This window comes from Dermacentor variabilis, chromosome 1 (genome assembly GCF_050947875.1).
Source record: "Dermacentor variabilis isolate Ectoservices chromosome 1, ASM5094787v1, whole genome shotgun sequence".
In the NCBI taxonomy this organism is placed as follows: Eukaryota; Metazoa; Arthropoda; class Arachnida; order Ixodida; family Ixodidae; genus Dermacentor; species Dermacentor variabilis.
In genome coordinates, this window is record NC_134568.1 from 199,875,296 (window position 1) to 199,894,018 (window position 18,723).

Consider the following 18,723-nt stretch of genomic DNA (forward strand, 5'->3'; position numbering starts at 1 on the left):
AATTTGATTGCTGACATAGTTCAAGATGAAATCCAGCGGTCATTTGGAGTTCCCGAAGCACAGCCGGAATCACCACAGCCTGAGCCTGAAGCGATGACCTATGCCGCCGTCACCCAGCATCCCGTTCCCTCTCTGCGCTCACACCAGGGCCCGATAATGCCGCAGTTCCATTGTCCACTGCTGCCACTGCCAGCACTCCAACCCTTCGTGCCTCGCAGTATGCCAAGGAAGACTAATGTTTTATGCGCCCCCGATCACCGTCCGCTTTGCTATCACTGCGGAGAAACAGGCCACATCTACCGCTGGTACCCATACCGTGAAATGGGACTACGAAGGTTTGCCGTCAATGCGCCGCCCCCACAACTTGGTGAGTGGCCTCGTGATATTGCCGACTACATCACCGCCACTCAGTGGAACCCTCGACGACCATCTCATTCGCCATCACCAGGCAGCTACCTGTTGCCACAGCCCGGGGCTGGTCCGTCAGCCCATATCCGGAAAACCAGAAGCAGAAACCGATGGAGGTGCAGTTGCTGTTCGTCGAACTGACGAAGATCCTCCGCCACCACCGAAGACGCCGAAAAGACTATCTCGACGACATATCCACGAGACGCTGCCATCCCGACGAAGCCTGGAAGAAAAAAATACACCAAGAAAAGAAGAGTTGACGACGTGACGTTCCAGTCACAGGTCATCATGATGCAGCCGTGACCCAACGCCAAGACCAAACTGCAACGCACGACAAAGAACCACCGACCTTGATGTGCTTCTCGACGGCCACGACGACTGCCTTAGTGGATACAGGAGCCTACTACTCCATCATGAGTGGACCCATCGCCGCCCAGTTGAAGAAAGTTTTTTGTGCGACTTGCTATAATCTGTGTTTGTGACAGTGTGATCACATGTTCTCACACATGTGCGATAAAGCACATATATTGACAAGCGACAAGGAATAAAGTTAGTTGAAAGTTAGCACTGGTACGTGTCTCTTACTACGTCCTTTATTTATTTGTATTTATTGGTTACCTGCATTGCCCTGTAGGGCATTACAGCAGGGAGGTTACAAACTTGAATTAATACATGAACAAATTATTTCAATGCATGGAAAACAGCATCATTTTCTGTGATGTATACAATGCTCGATGGCAGACTGTTCCAATCTCGAACAGTTCTAACAAAAAAGGAATAACGGAAAACGTCACCCCTACAAGAAAATTCCCTGACCTTCAAACAGTGGTCAAGTCGCTTAGATATGTAGTGTGGTGCCTGGATATACTGTTTGCGGTTTATACCTGTTTTAGAATAATAAATATTGTGGAAAAATTTTAATCTGATATGCCTTCTACGATCCTTCAGCTCTTGCCATTTAAGTTTAAGTTTGCTTTCTGTCATGCTAAGCTGCCGGCTATAGTTACCAAGAACAAATCTAACTGCCCTATTCTGGATTTTTTCTGACTTATTTATAAGCTCAGATGTGTGTGGGTCCCAACAAACACATCCATATTCAAGTATTGAATGTACATGACTGAAATACAACTGCGTTTTTAAGTTACTCGGTAAATGACTAAAATTGCACCGCAAGAATGCCAAAACTGATGCTGCCTTATTTCCAATATAGTTAACATGCTTGTTCCATCGTAAATCATAAGTAAAAAACACACCTAGATATTTAAATTCCTTGCTTATTTTTAGAGTTGAATCATGAATTCTATACCTATACGGATGATTAGCTCATTTTCTTGTGAAGGTGACGTGAACAGTCTTAGTTATATTTAATGACATATCCCAACGCACACACCAGTCTGCTATAGTGTTTAGGTCAACTTGCAGGATTTGTGAATCGGAAATGGCATCTATGACGCTATAAACAACACAATCATCGGCAAACATCCTGAATGAAGACTGTATACCAGCTGAAATATCATTAATATACAGCAAAAACAATAGTGGCTCAAACACTGAGCCTTGGGGAACTCCCGACGTAACTGATGCATATTGTGAAAATATACCATTCAGAACCACAGCCTGTTTCTGCAATGACAAATATTCACCAATCCAGGCTATCATTTTACCATCCAAGTTATAAGCTTTTAATTTGGAGAGTAGGAGACTGTGTGCGACTACATCAAACGCTTTACTGAAATCTAAGAAAACGCAGTCCACAACTTGTTGCTTATCAACTGCCAAGGCTAAATCATGAATAAACTCTACTAACTGTGTATTGCAAGATAAACCACGCCTGAAACCATGTTGGCTGGGGCTTAGGAGTCCTTGTGTTGAATTTTGCGCATTACATTTATTTCCTCACATAAGGTTGGTGGGGATATAAATTTAAATATGCTGGTCTCTAGGCTTTGTGGATTCTTCAATATGCTGCCGCTAGAAGCACTTCTAGTTCTATTGTACATGCAAAGGTAACACTCATGTGTGACAGTATTGTCATATGAAACCGTGAGATTTTATTGCTTTATTCAGCTTAATTCTAATGTCAACTTTGTGGTCAGCAATTCAAGTATTTTTGTTTTGTAATATGAGTGAATTATGGTTCTGTCTACTTTTATTGTAACATGTGAGTTTTTAAGCACAGTGCGTGTACAGTGTAGACAATACAGTTTCTTTTTTTTCTGTTCTTTGCTCACGCTAATTCCTAGCAAATTCGCATAGCTTCAGAAAGAATGAATACAAGTCAGTGAACACAAGGGCTGCACCATCTAGCCTGTAAAAACTTTGTTAAAATATTTATTGAGATTTTTTTTCTCTTATTTTTCACATCCCCGTCACCAACATTGCAAGATTTTGCAGCATCCACATTGATTTGGAGTGTTTATCTAAGAATACTTGAAGGTGTGAATTCATTTATTTCAGTCTAATTATGTGAAGAACTATGGTACATTATTCATTTCGCTTGGACAAAGAATGAAGGAATTAAATGGAAAAGTAGCGAGTTGCACTATATCTTAGCGCACAGCATAATTTGTGAACAAATATTCCAGAATTTATTTGCTACTGTATTACTGTATTTAAAGTGTTTTAAAGTGTAGAAAGTGTTTTAAATGTGTTTCATATTTGTTTTTGCATTACAATATCCAAAGGTAAGCCAATACAAGGCACCAAATTATTCACTGCCACCGAAAGTCTAAATATTTTTGTGTGCATAACCAAAATATTGTTCAATTTTGAAAAATGTAACCAGCTTGCACAAAAATTTTTTTCACTACTTGTGCTTGTGGCTGCTGTTATGAAGAATACGTTAGGCAACTAAAGACCGTCAATCTAGGAAATTTTTTTTATGTGAGGTTTCCACTATTCAATCATGTGTCCCATCTCTTCAGTTCCATCGCAATTAAACTCCATTCTGTCAAGGAAATATGCGTCTAACGCCATTATCCGTCCCCTTTCCTTATGTATTCAGTTTGGTGCCTATGACAGCATGATAAATCTCTCTACTTTGTCGTCTGCATTTCAGTAGTGGGTGAAATGCAAAACATGGCTCATCTCCTTATATTTTGGTGCACATTAAAGAACCCCAGGAGGTCAAAATTAATCCAGAGTCCCCCACTACAGCATGCCTCATAATCACATCATGGTTTTGGCATGTAAGACCCTAGAATTTAATTTCTTAATTTGTCTCCCCCCCCCCACCCCCCCAAGTTTATGATGCATCGCCATCTTAAAACCAACATTTGAATGTTGGGTCGTCCGTCTCTCATCTGAGTACAAAGCTCACCTCAAAGAATCTGAGGTCTTAATAACGTGGGAACTACTTTGACCAGAGTTTCCCAGGGTCGCGAAGATGAAAAAAGTGGGGCGTAAGTAGACACGGGTGGTCACTGGTACCATTTTGCCAGGTACCGGGGGCAACTGTTGACGCACACTAATCAGTGGAGTGTACCACTACTGTGTCGTAGCCTGGCCGCTCCTGCTTCCCCGTAGGCCAACAGATGCCACTAACTCTAAATTCTGTAAGGACGGCAATTTTTACACTCCACGGTCTTACAAAGTTACAAATACTATAGCCAGGCCTATTATGGGTCCAACTGAAGCCCAAGCCTGACGAGCCTAAAGCTTCTAGACCCAAGCCCAGCCCGAGCCTGGCTCGGGCTTTTGGGTAAGCTTGAGCTTGTGAAATGCTCCAGTTTGCTGTCTCTCACAGTCATGAGTTATCATTTGGTGGCTATGAGGCAAGAAAGTTTAGTGACACTCACTGCAAAAATGCACTTGACAGTAATTTTTCTTACTGAACTCACTTCATTTGATCACATGGTCACTAACTGTAGTCGTGCATGGTCGTGGTCACATGCCCTTCAGCTGTGTAGGATCAGCAGCAGCAATTTTAAGAGTGAACATGAATAATATGCAAAATGATGACTTTGGTATTTTGTCGCATGTTATTGCAACTGTGTTTGTTTTAATTGACAGAAAGAAGCATTTCAAACTTCCTTTTTGCTCTATCAGTGACTGCCATTATTGTGTCAGCATGCACGTCTAATTATTCTAACATGCAGTTGTCCTTTGGCCTTGATATGTTACAGAAAAGTAATGTATGGCCTAGGTTCACGATAGTTTTACTGTGTTCATAGGTTTTACAGTATTTACTTCATGTTTATTTGAACATCATATGCTCCTGACTTGTGCTAATGTTTGCTGAAATGTAGTTCCCCCTTCTCTGAGCACACAGTATAGCCACAAACCACATCCACTACACCATCGATGCAGCTGAAAACACAGACTGGTCAACGACGCTAAGCTATAAAACGGAACATAGGCATTTCACAATACATTCAGAGGTGTTTTCATTCATTCAGTTAAGTGCCTCTTACACCTTGTCGCATGTCATATTCTAGTTGCTGCTTGCTTGCCTGGGCTTTAAATGATCAACACTTTCACTATTTCACAGAAAGCTAATTATCTCAAAACACCTGGAATATGGGTTTTTCATTATAAAATAAAGCATTAATGACACCTTATCACATTATTTCATAGTACACCATAATAAGTATGAACCAACTAGTGCAGCAACAAGTAGTGATGTATTACATTAATGACACCTTTCAAAATACCAATAAAAATATCATTTTTGTCCTGCCAATCACCACCGCCATTCTTTCCTTTAGCAGTATATAGTACTGTGCCACCAAAGTGACATTCAGTGAGGTGCCATGTACTCACTCAAAGTGACATTAAATTTGCTCAGTCAACCACGGTATCAGTACTCCAAGTATAATGGAAACTTGATCAGGATGAGCGTTGGTACCTCAATGGAGTGTGTTGTAGAGGGAACACCATTTTCACTCAGTCGATGTGTGCTTGTGTTGCACACCTGAATTTATTTATTCCAACATTCTTTATACCTTCTGCTCTGAAGCATGCTGATGGGTTGCTGTTATGTGTATGCAAATATTTGAAATTTCAAGTATGAATTGAAGAGTCCTTGCTATTCAATTCAGTGATTTACCTTTCAAAATTTTTGAATATACAATAGAACCTCGTTCATACGTTCTGGAAAAAGTCGCGAGAAAAGAAACTTACTAACCGGGAGAACATATGATCCGAATAACTAAAAAATTTTGACATTGTTGAGTCTGCGGATCGTTGTGGGATGAGACGCCGACACGCGCCGTGCTGGTGGTGCTCTGGCGGCCTGAGACATGTTTTGTTCTTTTCCTATTGCATGGTGTTTTAAGAGGGCAACGAGAAACCTAAACAAAATCGAGCTGGTGGGCCACGCCGCTGCGAGATGCCGCCAAAGCAAAACGTGATGCCCACATTGTGCCGCCTGCAGTAGGGAAAGGCGGCATGTTTGGATTATCGTCTACTAAAAGCATGCAGTATGCTACCAGTGGCACTACGCACCATGCGCTGTAAAATGGATAAGTGAAGATTCTTATCACAATAGGTTTGGCGGTGGATAGCTGTGAATGCGGCGTGCGACGACCCGTGCGGATATTTGCTGGTACCGGAATAAGAAACTGTGAGCGCCGTCGTTTTCACGTGAGACGGGCGGGTGAGGATTAAAGTGAAGCTGCCATGGCAGGCAGCTATACTGTTCTCGATCGCGCGTGCCTCGCACATTTTCTCATTTACATGGGATCTAATGGCCGGAAAACGTACCATGCGATCGCAGTTTTGCGACGTACGAAACGTTGGTGCCGAAAAATTGTGTTTGCCGGGAACGTATAAACTGCTAAAAAATAAACATAACTCTATTGGGTCATTTTTTGTGTTCTCGATTGAGAACGTTGGCGCCGGGAAAACGTACGTTACAGGAACATATCAAGGAGGTTCTGCTGTATTCATTTCTACTCGTAAACAAGAGGTAACAACGCATATTAGGCTCTCGAAGGTGACAGATTGATTCAAGTGTGGACTGTTCCGACTGATTCAGCTGTTGGAGAGCCGTGGTTGTTGCTCAGAGGCAGCAGTTTCTGAGCGAATAAACAGGGCAAATAACTGCAGCTAAATAATTTCTAGTCACTCAATATCTTAGAATGCCACACTTTTAGGCTACCTATATACAAATTTGGTGTCTTCATTTAGGCAAGGCAGCTGATTATTCAACCAATATCACCATATTTGCACTCCTTTAAAATTGAAAACAATGTGCGGTACTATAGTATCCAACTTCTTCAACGAACGCACGACTCTGTAATGTACTGTAGGTGCATCTGTCGAGATGCTCTTTTCTAGTTTCATTACTGTCATATTGTTGTGGTGCACCAAACAACTGAAAGCAGTCGTTTCTTATCCAGTTGGGAATGTCCAGTTACAAATGTCATTATGTGCATGTATCAATGTAAATAAGCCTCAATGTATTACTAAACAGGCTCCATGCAAACTTTATGCTTAACTTTTTTTCAGAAATAAGAAAGAAGGGTGTAAAATTGGGCTTGTTGGTGAAACATTCTTTAGAGTTCGATTAACAGAACAAAGGACACACCATAGGGGACAGAGGAGAGAACAGAGTGCTGACTTCCAACAGTTTATTTTCTTTTCAGAAAGCATCGCTGCACACCAACCATGCGCAGAATGCCATGACAAAACCACACAAAATGCAACGTTGTGATAGCCCGAAGTATCTGACCTCCTTGTCAGTGAGCACGACAGAGGAGGTACTGATGCACCCATCCTTTAAACATAGGATTTTTCCTGCTTCAATTATCTCATGCGTGACACGATCCCTGTGTTTTGCGATGATAATACATTTTTTGTATCTTGGCTTGCATCCACACGTGCAGCAGTGGGCAGAAAGCCAACCCTATTTTTCACAGTCAACATTGTACTTGTGCTCTTTCCGATGTCTGTTCGATGTAATATTTACCACAGGATAGCGGGATTCAATATACCATGTTGTTTGTGCAGTCCATAAATTTATTTTTGTGTGTGATAAAGCACCATCGTTTGGGCCTAGATGCTGGGACGGTCATTTTGCAAAGGTTGCCTAATTTTTCAAGGGCAGAGAAAACAACTTTGACGTTTACACGCTGGGTGACCTTTTTCAGATCGTGTGCAATTCTATGCATATATGGAATTACTGCAATTTTAGTCTGTGGTGAATGTAAATCCAGATGGACCAACCTGGGATAGACAAAAAATTCAATGAGTTCATTTTTCTAAAAATTAAAATTCGTCTTCTAATGCAATACAATGAAAAGTTTTGTAAGTACTGGTTGAGTACCAGTTACAGAATTTTAATGAGGAGTGTGTTCGCCATCGGGCAAGTACTTGAATATCCTGGGGGAATCTCTGATCTTGTCCTGCATTTACCTCAATTTCTCTATTACTAAAGCTCTCTTTGCGGTAGTATTGACTTCTTATAGATTTTCGAGCTCTAATCTATCACTTGACTTAATGTTTGCCTTTAGTATCCCTTTAAAGGATGGGTGCATCAATGCCCCCACTGCCACGCTCACTGGCAAGGTTAGATACCTCGGGCTATCACAACGTTGAATTTTGTGTGGCTTTGTCACGGTGTTCTGCACATGGTTGGTGTGCTAGTGTGTGACTATATAACTAGCGATACATTCTGATAAGAACATAAACTGTCGGAATCAGCGCTCTATTCTCTCTTCTGTCCCCTCTGGTGCACTTGTGCTGTTAATCAAACTTTAAAGAAATATGGAAATATTCAATATTTGATTTGACATTCGACAACCATTTTTCTAAAATATTTGTTTGATTCATTTACGAACTTTCACTACTTGAACACCCCTAGTTACCATACATACATTGCACCAGTTTTTTGTGTCACTGTGAATGCACATACATACTTCCTCCTTGGCTAAAGTTATGGTACTAACCACCATATAATATTAGGATACAACTTTTCAAACTAAGTTCAAACAGTTCTAGTGCATGGTCTTCACTGTTGTTGAGTACAAAAGTAATGCATACCTTGTACAGTGAATTAGGGCTGCCCAGCAAAAATTGACGTCACATTCGGTGCTTGTCTGTGTGCAGGGGTTTCTGCAGTGAGTGTGCCATGCAGCTGGAAGTGTGCCCCATGTGCCGAAGTGAGATCCGGGAACGGATAGAAGTGTCTCTGTAACTTCTAGACTACAAGCCTGCTGGCAGTGCTGCTTGGTTCAGGAGATACCATGCCTACAAATGTAACAGTCGCAGAGTCCACTGGCTTTCAGCTGATGGCTGGAGAAATGTGGTGTAGTGTAAAAAAGAGTGTAGCATGCAGATTGGAATGAAAATGTGGGTTACTGATACTTGTGAAGCTGTTCTAACTTTTGTTTCTATCACTGTTAGTTTCTTTGCACTAAAGGGTTTGTGTGTTTCCAACAATGGAAGCATGCTTCCATAGACTATCTCAAGCATCTACTGTAGGTACTGAATTAAAGAAAGACATGTGGCCTAGAGTTGTTTGAACAAAGTTAGTTCTGATAGTGTCACATAATTTCTGACGGGGCATTTTCAGAATTATATGATGTTATGACTGCATTTTTCCCGGTAAAATGTTAGCATTGATTTGTGATTGGTTTGGAAGACTGGCATAAGCAACTGCTGCCAGTCACAGTTGAACTTTGTGATGTTATATTGACTGTGCGGTGGTGGCATTGCATCAGCACTACAATAGCCAGCACAGCATTGCATTGTGCACTAGCACATTTCTTGCTGCTTTCATAAGCAGTGCCATTTTCCTGTGCATGCTCACGTTTGCTGTGGTCAGAATCGCTGGGTCACATCATTTTTGTACCTTAGGCGTTGAAAACTATTATAATGAACAAAAATTGTGCAAAGTAAATCAAAAGAGAATGCTGACATTGGATGTAGCATGCTGAATGTTTCTGAAGTCCACATGTGGTAGTCGTAGCAGAAATACTATGTTGCAAAGTCAATGTGCTGACCTCTTCAAAGTCACTGTAATGTGCGTTTAAAGCAGGCAGTAAAATCTTGTGACAAGATCAATAAATGCCAGTGTTGGGCGCAAATCTGTGCAGGATGGGGCAGATGCAAATCGACAAAGAACCTGCCACGGTGGCTCATTGGCTATGGTGTTCTGGTGCTGAGCATGAGGTCATGAATTCAATTCCTGGGAATGGTAGCTGCATTTCAGTGGGGAAAATTGCAAGAACACTTATGTGTAGGTTCACATTAAAGAACCCCAGGTGATAGAAATTAATCCAGAACCCTCCACTGCAGCGTCTCTCATTATCCATTGTACAGTTTCTGGACGTTAAACCACACAATTTAAATTTAATTGTCAAAGCACAGCACAGGTGCACTGCTAACAAAGTTTTACAATGACAAATGTCTGCAGAAAATGTCCATCTGCTTTAACCATTCGCACTGCTATACTATTTAGTCAAAGTACCATCTGTGACAGCTGTAGCTGATGACAGAACATATGAGGAGCACATTGGTTACAAACTAAGCTTAATTTTCTTTGGGAACTTCTGCATTCTCAGCATTTTTTGGAGAGTCTTGTAACAATTCTCTTAGCAGTGTTCTTATTCCTAAAGCATGGATGCACAGCCATATACAGAATGATCTTTTTTTGCTTACTGTTATGCCTGCATTTTAGTTCAATGTCATCAGAACTCAGTACTACTAATAGATGACACTGAACCATCCCTAATTTCACTCAAATTAGAGATCGAACTACAAGGAGCTAGGCACGGCCAAGCACATAGGGTTGCCACCTCACTGGTTTTCCACCAGCACCACCGATTTTTCACTCACTGTGCTGGCTGCCAGTTCGACCCACACAGTGACACGCCATTTGCCAATTTTTCAGTTCTCCATAATCTGGCACATCATAAGCTGCGTCGCCAGCATTCTGTCAGGTGTTCTTATAAAGCAGACAACTGAGTTGTAGAAATCACATTCATTGCTAATTCCTCAGACCTTTCAATGTCATGAATTTCGAAGTTACGAGACTGAACCATGCATCCTTTCACTTTCTTTTGAGCTTTCTTCAATAAGTCCCCTGCTTCTCTCTATAAATCTTCTCGGCAACGATCCAGTGTGGCCGCTTATCATGCCAGCTGGCTCATCAGCGGCACTTAATGCTAGGTTGTTTGCAGGCTACAATGTGCCTGAGAAGAAATGATTTTCAACGACAACATGAAGATTTAAGAGTGTGCCAAAGTTTACACAAAGCCTTTCAATAAGCTTCATTCATGCAAAATTTCTACACAACGTATCGTTTGTTTATTATGTTCTCATTTTGTTTGTATTTTGGCATACCACACTTTTCACAAGAAGAACACACACACGACACCTCCCCTTCCCCTCTTGGTACTCATTTGAACTGCAGTGCCAGCACTCTTGCTTTCAGTCCTTACTGAATTATCTAAGCAACAAGCAGCAAAAACTTGGACATATTAGGACATAGCTATGACAATTATTAGTATATTTGATGCGAGAGTTTGTGAAGAGAGATTTATTTTATAATGTGCATACTACATGCTAAATCTAGCTTGCAAAGTACCTCAACAGTGCACCGCCAAGGTGGTACCTTGCTGTTGTCAAACGGTCCTGATAACTGCCATTTCACCATGAAAATTGCATGAGTTAGCCAAGACATATGTGGACTGTCATAAATATTGCATGAAGATAAACAGCTCAAAATTTTTGTAGCAGATCTTTTTTCATGGTTGCTAAAACATTAACACAGCTACTATACAACCTACTTGTGTCAGAACAGCTCTTGAAAGGAAATGTGTAAATCACTTTGCATTACTGTTAATGTCCTGATCTAATGTTTCATGGGTAGATCTAGCCATCAGTACTAGGCTGTCAGCCATGTGCCACTCCAAAGGAATTTAAGCTTGTTTTTTCACTGAAAAAGAGTAGTTTTCTTCTGTTTTGAGCTCTGCCTTGGTTGTATAGCTGTATAGCTTTTGCTTTAGCAAATTATGGTTCTTGCAAATGTGGAAGCATAGCTGTAAATGGTAAACTAAATGGTAAAAAAAATGGTAAATGGTAAGCTGTAAACTTTTGTGGTTTCGAAAATAGCTTTTGTGTGATTCCTGGGAGACTAAGTAAATCAATCATTGGAAAGTTAGTTGTTATATGGACATTATAGCTGAATATCAGTTCATTTTTGGCACTAGTGGTGCACGGACAGCAAAATAAAAAGAAGAAACTTCTATCACTAATTTATTCTGTCGATACAAACCTTGTGGATTTGTATCACTAGCACTTACAATAAGTGCTGTACAATAGCACTGTACAATAAAACTTTGAAAGCACTTTATGTGTAGCATGTCATGTTGGAAAAGATGGTTGGAAAAAAGTATTTTGAGTTTGCTTAAAGGTTTAAAGACATCAAATAAATTCCTGCCTTCCCCCCCTTCTCTCTCTCTCTTTTACGATGTACATGCCATCACGATGTGGAATTCCTTTGCCCATTTTCCCCCAATCACCTGAATTTCAAAGCTACATCACAGCATGCTGGACAGCACATGCCTAAATGCTGTGGCAATTGTAGTTTAAACAAACACATATATTTATCCATATTGTCAGCTTCTTTCCAAACCACAATGTATGCATATTGTTTTAAATTGAATGAAATAGTAGCAAAGTCTTGTAGCCAAGCAAAGACTTCAGCCCTCTCATTCATCGGAGTTGTTTGTAGACGCTGTAGCCTATTTTGCTTTTGATCTACTGGAAATCTACAACCGCGATGACGGTGAGTGCAGGTTGATCATCTGCAGCATTGCCTTAGGTTGCAGAGAATAAGCCTGTACACTATACGAACGAAGAAAACACCATGGTGCAAGCATATTGAGATGTCACATTAACTTCAAATGCTCTGGCCTTGAAAATTTGACAAGCTGAACTGTACAGTAAACACTGGTTAAATTATTGCACGTTTTGTTGTAAAGTAAAAAAAAGTACACAGTAAGAATTTGTTTCCTTTCCCTCATCTAGGAGGTATCCAGTTAACATGCAGCCACTTTTCCTTAAGGCAGTGCCATCTATGCAGGTGAAACCAAGTGTTTTATGTTAGCAACCACCTGAAGAAGCCTTCAGTATTTTTTTCTTTTGTGTTTTTCTTAAATAATTAGTGCCTGTTAGCTTCTTAATAGTTAACTTTACATCCACTATTTCAATACTAGGGTTTTAGAGCACATTAGGAAGCATCAGTTTCATTTGTTTGCAGTGTACTATCTTTAGCAAAGCTTTTTATTGCAATAAGCAATTGTGTGGAAACTCCAGCCGCACTCACACTGTCCAATTACATTTGGTGTGAAGAGGGGTGTGATCCAGTTTATATTTTATATGCTTTTTGAAAGAAAGGTGATACGGCATTGAATTCTATTGCATGCAAGCCTACGGTTTCTACTTGCACTAATGAATTGGACTAGAATGCCAGAACTAGCATCCTTTCCGAGATGCGACTTAATGTTGACCGATTGTTATGTACAGTTATCACAGCCATGGTGTAACGGGCAGAGCACTGGCCATTTTTCATTTGGCAGAGAAGCTTCTGGTGTTTGGCACATCTGGAACACTGTCAGGATGTTGGAGTGCATGTGTGGAGATTTATCCACGTGTGTGCAATGTGCATGCATTGTTGTGTGTATGAAACACTGTTAAAAAGAACCCTCTTCATTGTATTGTTTGCATATTGTGCATTGAAGGACAGCCTTTGCATTAGAACTTTCAAATCTGGTCAAACTGTGGCAGGAGAGGTCTGATTTTCTGACACTGTTTTTGACTTGCATCTGGTAGATGTTGGAGAAAAAATATGGTTCTCTTGAGCATTTTTTCACTCTACTACACCCTTATCACTTCACAGCCCTGCAATGTCCCAGTAAACTTATGGGCTACTGAAAAGTGCCAAGCCAGGCCCATCACCTTATGTGAGGCAAAACAATTGTACTTTTTTTTTTATTTGAAAGCAGTGTTTTGGTTAACTTAGATAAATGCTGCCAGCTCTGAGCATGTTTAAAGAATTCTTATTCAGGCTCCAACCCAAGTAATTTAGGCACCCCATTGAAAGCCCCCTCCCACATAGGAGTCAGCACTCTCCCCCCTTTCCTTTTTTTTGTTATTTTTGCTCCTTTTACAAAATGTTTTCATCTCTCTCTTGCCAGTCTTTACACTGCTTGTAGCTGTAGCCTGTCATGTCCAGTATAAGTTGATTGCTTGACTCCAGCTGCATATTTTCATGTCATTTCTAGAAAACTTTGTGCCAGAATATATAAAATGCGGGGAAGCTGATTGGTCACCAATGCTCACCTTCCTTCCACCATTGCTATGAGTTGACTGTTCATAGCATTGTATTCAGTCACATATAATGGGCAGCTATTGCTTGGTGGGACTGGCTGTACTGCCCAAAATGTATCTTGTGCTGTGCAAACAGTGTGGTTTCTATACTTTTTAGCAAGTGGCCTGCTTTGTGGCTGTGTTGAATGTTAGTAACTTCACACTTTCAGGCACAGAGAATAATGGCTATTGTGTTTGAATAGTATCTATGTCATTTGTCTTTTATTCAATTCATTGCTCAGGGTTGCAAGTTCAAGGGTGATGATTAGACTGTGTTTTGACTTGGTTATAGAATTTGTGTGTTTGAATAGAAAGCAGTCTGTTGAATGCGCTTCCTTTTTTATTATTATTATTTATTTTACTTCATTTTTTATTTTATTTTTAAATTGTGCGGCAGTTGTGTCACATGATGTACAGTGAGCCTGTGGTGAATGTTATTCTGACTGCACATTGTGCAAGTGATATGACCACTTGTAACTGAATTTGCTGGCAGCTTCTACTTATGTCAGTGATATCCAAGTATGCATGATCAGTGGAACACCTGTAACTGGACTGTTCAGCACCATTAGTGAACAAGATCAGCTACAAAAAGATGGCCCATCTTGCCCTTTCCAACATGCATGCAACATTTAATATTTGGTGCCAAGCAAGATGCTCCTTTTCATTCTAGAGCCAAGAAAAGCACCTGTAGTACCACAGAGTGTTTGTTACAATACCATGTTGCCTTGCATGCCAGGCAATGCCAGCAGTCTCAGTATGTCATACAAAAGTAGTAATAATAAAAGAGATGGCTGGATTAACTGCAGTAATTGGTTACATTGTGCCGATGTCTACTGCTTGTGGGATCCATTGTTCAGTGGCCAATCTGGCTGAGCTTTAGAAAGTATGAGAAAGACTACTAAAGCACCCAGAACTGTTAAAGTAGCTGCAACACAGAAACAGTTTGGTGTCTTGCTTATTGTAGGCAATAAGGCAACACAGCAGCAACCTCCGCATCATTGCACAGTTGTGTGCAACTACTAGGTAAAGTCCATTTAATTCGAATGTACCAGTGCCATTTGACTCTTCATGGCAGAAGATGACATTTTTTCACGCTAGAGCTAAATTTTTCAGTATTTTTTTTTTACCACACATTACAAGGCTTTCTTACTGACCATTACTGCTTTGCTCAATTAATGTCAGCATTTGCCTAATGACATTTTCATGTAACCGGCTACTGTCCCTCTTAATGTTTCATGCAATTTAACATTGAATCTGGGACAGAGTGACCGAGAAGGTGCTAATAATTCGTTTGTCACCAACAATATTTTCTTCATAACTGGTTTTCACTTTAAAGATCTAACAGTTCATATATCATTTTGTACACACAAATAACGAAGGTAACCAGAGGGTGAGGAAGAGGATGGGCCAATGCTGGGCTATCTTCACCTTAAATCTTCATGCTTACAACTAGTTTATTTGTGTGGTTGTTTCACCTTGGTGTCTTCATATTTCCTGCTAATTTTGTGTGGTTGTGCAACAACTTGTCTAGCTCTTCACCCTGTTGTATCGTCATGTACACTTGCGACTATTGCACCAACACATATTTGCTGGTGGGATGTTGATGTTCCAGTCAGGTTCGTTCAGCTAAAATGGTTCCCTCAAACATATTTTTGATGACGATGGCTTATGTGCTTAAAGGGACCTTCATAACAAAAAAAAAAAACAATCAATATTCTTACTAACACTTTATTACACTGTAATTCCTACACTACAAAATTTTAAAGCACTATATGCCATGAGACATTGATAAGCAGTTTTGGCAAGTGCAAGTATGTTGCATGATCCACCAAACAATATTTAATACATCTTCAGTTACAAATTTACTTCAGCTAACCTTTATGCCCAAAGGTGTTACAGGTTATTGACAGTTTTATTTAGGCCTTAAGTTACGACAGCAGCTGACAAAAGCACCAAATGCCCAGAGTGGCTCAGCTGAGATGAAACTGCATCACCCTGCCCTTTCCTGTTTATTGCACATTCTAGTTATTTCTCTTATGAAGTCAGGCACTAGACATTGTCATCCATGTGAGCCGACACTAACAGTCGTGTATCTAGTGATGGATGGAGGCTGCAAAAGTGCAGGGTTTTGACTGCGCAACGCACAAAGTATGCAGTGGTGTGTATCTTTTCTGTTTTTACATTCTTGTTTGGCTGGGCCTTGTGTCATTGCATCGTAAGTCACTTCTAGGAAATGCATCAGGAATCATATTTTCTGTTCCACATATGTTACCTTTGTTTGGAGGATGACCCAATTAGCAATACCTTGAGACTTATTAGAGCCCATATGCTGAAGCTGTTTGCCTTCTAGAACAGTGCATACCCTAAATGCAGTCCACAAAGAATGAAGCATATGTATGATCTGTCAAAAGGCATAAAGGCAGTATGTCTGTCATTATCTCGTTATGGCTACGATTGTAAATCTTCAGACTGCTGGAAAAGATAGACCAATTTGCAAGATGGCAAATGGTATCAAGCTTCAATTACTGCTTGAAAGTAAGCTTGAAAGTAGTTTTGTGAAATGCTTGCATTTCTTGCCATGCATTTGTTAGAATACTTCTTGTGTGTGCACAGGTTTTCAGTCCCTCTGCTTTTCAACTTCTGTGCACAAGTTGCAAACAACCATTTTTGCTTGAAAAATGTGACAGCTTGTGTAAAGGCCCAAAATTTTGGCAGCAAGTAGGAGGGGAAAGTGCATTAGTTTGCCATTTCCTCGATGTCAGTACCTTGAAGACATGCAGGGCAGCAGTTCTGTTAGCATTGGCACAAAAAGCATGAATTTTGTCATGTTGGCTTGTGAAACTATGTTTTGAGAGATAAAATAATTTGTGGAATGTGAATGGTGCTTAAAGTAATGTAACTGGCATGTTAAATAAGACTTTCCACACCTTGCTACTATGGTATGGTGTGGAATGTTGTCAGTAGGCATATTTGTTTACTGATAATCACTTTTCTACAGTCAAGCTACAGCCAGTGTGACAAGGCCTTTAAACATACCAAGGCTAATCATATGTTGTATGACCGATTATAACAACAGTATGTTGGAGGACAAACCCTTCTAGACAGACTGCTCATTCACTGTAAGAAATGCTTGTGTTCACCTCTGCAGTGCTGCAATGAGGAATGTTACTGTCTTGTATGCTTAGATTGAAATGTTTTTGGATATTTTGTGCTCATGCGGAGAAGAGTTTGTGAATTGATGTCCCAAAGCTTTCTCTGCAAGCACTTTCAGCTCAAAATTATCTCGCGATTATTTTTTATCTTCCCAATTCTGAACTAAATGGATCTGGCAATTTTAGATGGCTCTGCCCTTTAGGTAAGCATCAATAATCTCTCATGAAGAAGCTGTGCTGGCTCAAGCTGTATTTTTATGAAATACTTTGTCAGTGCTGCCATCTTTCTTACCAAGAATTGTTAAGGAGATGAATACGCTGTCACTACTGCTTGTCCATGTTAATTGCATTGACTTATTGCACAGGGTTTTCACTGGATGTTTCCGTTGTATCCCAGCGGCATGTAGGTCACCTGTACAGGATCTAGTCACCTTTTTTTTTTCCTTTCTCCAGCTAAAGAATATACATTCAAATATTTTTCATTTTCTAGCCTTGCTTGCGAGGCCACTTGGGAGTCATGTAAATATGGAGCTTGTCGTATATTGTACATCATATGTACCAGTTGATTAAAAGTGCTGCTGACGAAGTGAAATTTCTTTGTTTCAATTTTCAAATTTTTTAGGCTGCTAAGCACATAAATTCATTCTGCATGAAAGAGCAACATTTTACATGCTCACAGCACCATAGACTAAATCTAGGGATGTGCAAACCATGCATAAATAAAAGCATAAAAGCATTAACTAAATATCTTCCAATAGTTTCTGGAACAAGAAGTTTCTTGCAGGTGGTCAATCTCTTGTTGCAGTAAAGGAATACATTTATCTACAGTTGCAGCATAGTTGCAGAGACTTGGATCATGAGAAGCAAGTCTGCCAAGGCAAAAAAAAAAAAATGGGTGGTTATGCATTGGCAGGCAGTGCCACATCGTAAACAGTTGCGTTCCGATATTGCTGAGAAAAAAAAAATGTAATCATTCTATTGCTAGTACTAACCTATGCAGCCACTTTTTGAGAATAAAAACATGAAGAACCATGCAACCAGAAATGGAAAGGAAAATTATAGGCAGAATGTAATAGCAGAGTGGATTACAGAACATAGACAGTCAAGTTGAGGTAGAGAAGTTCAACTGAATTTAGGTGATGTGATGTGTAGAAAGCACAACCATTGATCTATACAAGTAGCTGAATGAGTACCAAAGGAAAGAAAATGCAGTCAAGGATGACAAAGGATTAGACGCAGTATTGGGATCAGGAACTTTGCAGGCATTGCATGGATTTGGCTTAGCAGGACAGAGGCAATTTCAGATTTCTGGGAGAGGCCTTCGTCTTGCAGGGCACAATCACTTTTGTCCCCTACAAGCATACAGTTGGAATGAAAGTGGCAAATTTGTGCATCCATACTTGGACATCTAAAAATTAAATTTAACTTATGAAATAAATATTTCAAGATTATTTTAAAATTGACTGCTCCTTGGCCAGTCCCCCAAAGCGGGTAAAAGTGCCATTGCTTAGGAACAATAAAAAAAGGTATAAAGACATTGGACAGAGTCAAATTTTCTGGCAAAATTTCCTTAGAATGTCTATGAGCACTTAAAGAAGGAAACTCTGCCATTATACCGCTGGGAGAAATGAACTAACTTTTTCTGGCACACACGAAGCACCTACACAAATTTCTTTGCATGAGGCACGAGCTGGCCTCTCAAAGGGAGAAAACCCAGCAGCAGGCAGATCCACTGGTTTATAAGTGGTGGAAAACAAACCCACATATTTGAAACACTGTAATAGTATTTCATGCTATTTTCTACAACTTTTGTTGAAGCACTCGGCGCTGAAAATGGGCATGTTTC

The 18,723-nt window shown here is 40.2% G+C and overlaps 1 protein-coding gene across 1 annotated transcript in view; it reads left to right on the forward strand.

Moving 5' to 3' along the window:
- Positions 1–17,463, forward strand: part of LOC142590822 (RING finger and SPRY domain-containing protein 1-like) — an 85,369-nt gene extending 67,906 nt beyond the window's left edge. Inside the window, exon 15 of the mRNA XM_075703228.1 lies at positions 8,458–17,463. Within this exon, the coding sequence (XP_075559343.1) occupies positions 8,458–8,545 (88 nt within the window). The 3' untranslated portion in view covers positions 8,546–17,463. The remainder of the gene's footprint in view (positions 1–8,457) is intronic.
- The last annotated feature ends 1,260 nt before the right edge of the window (positions 17,464–18,723 follow it).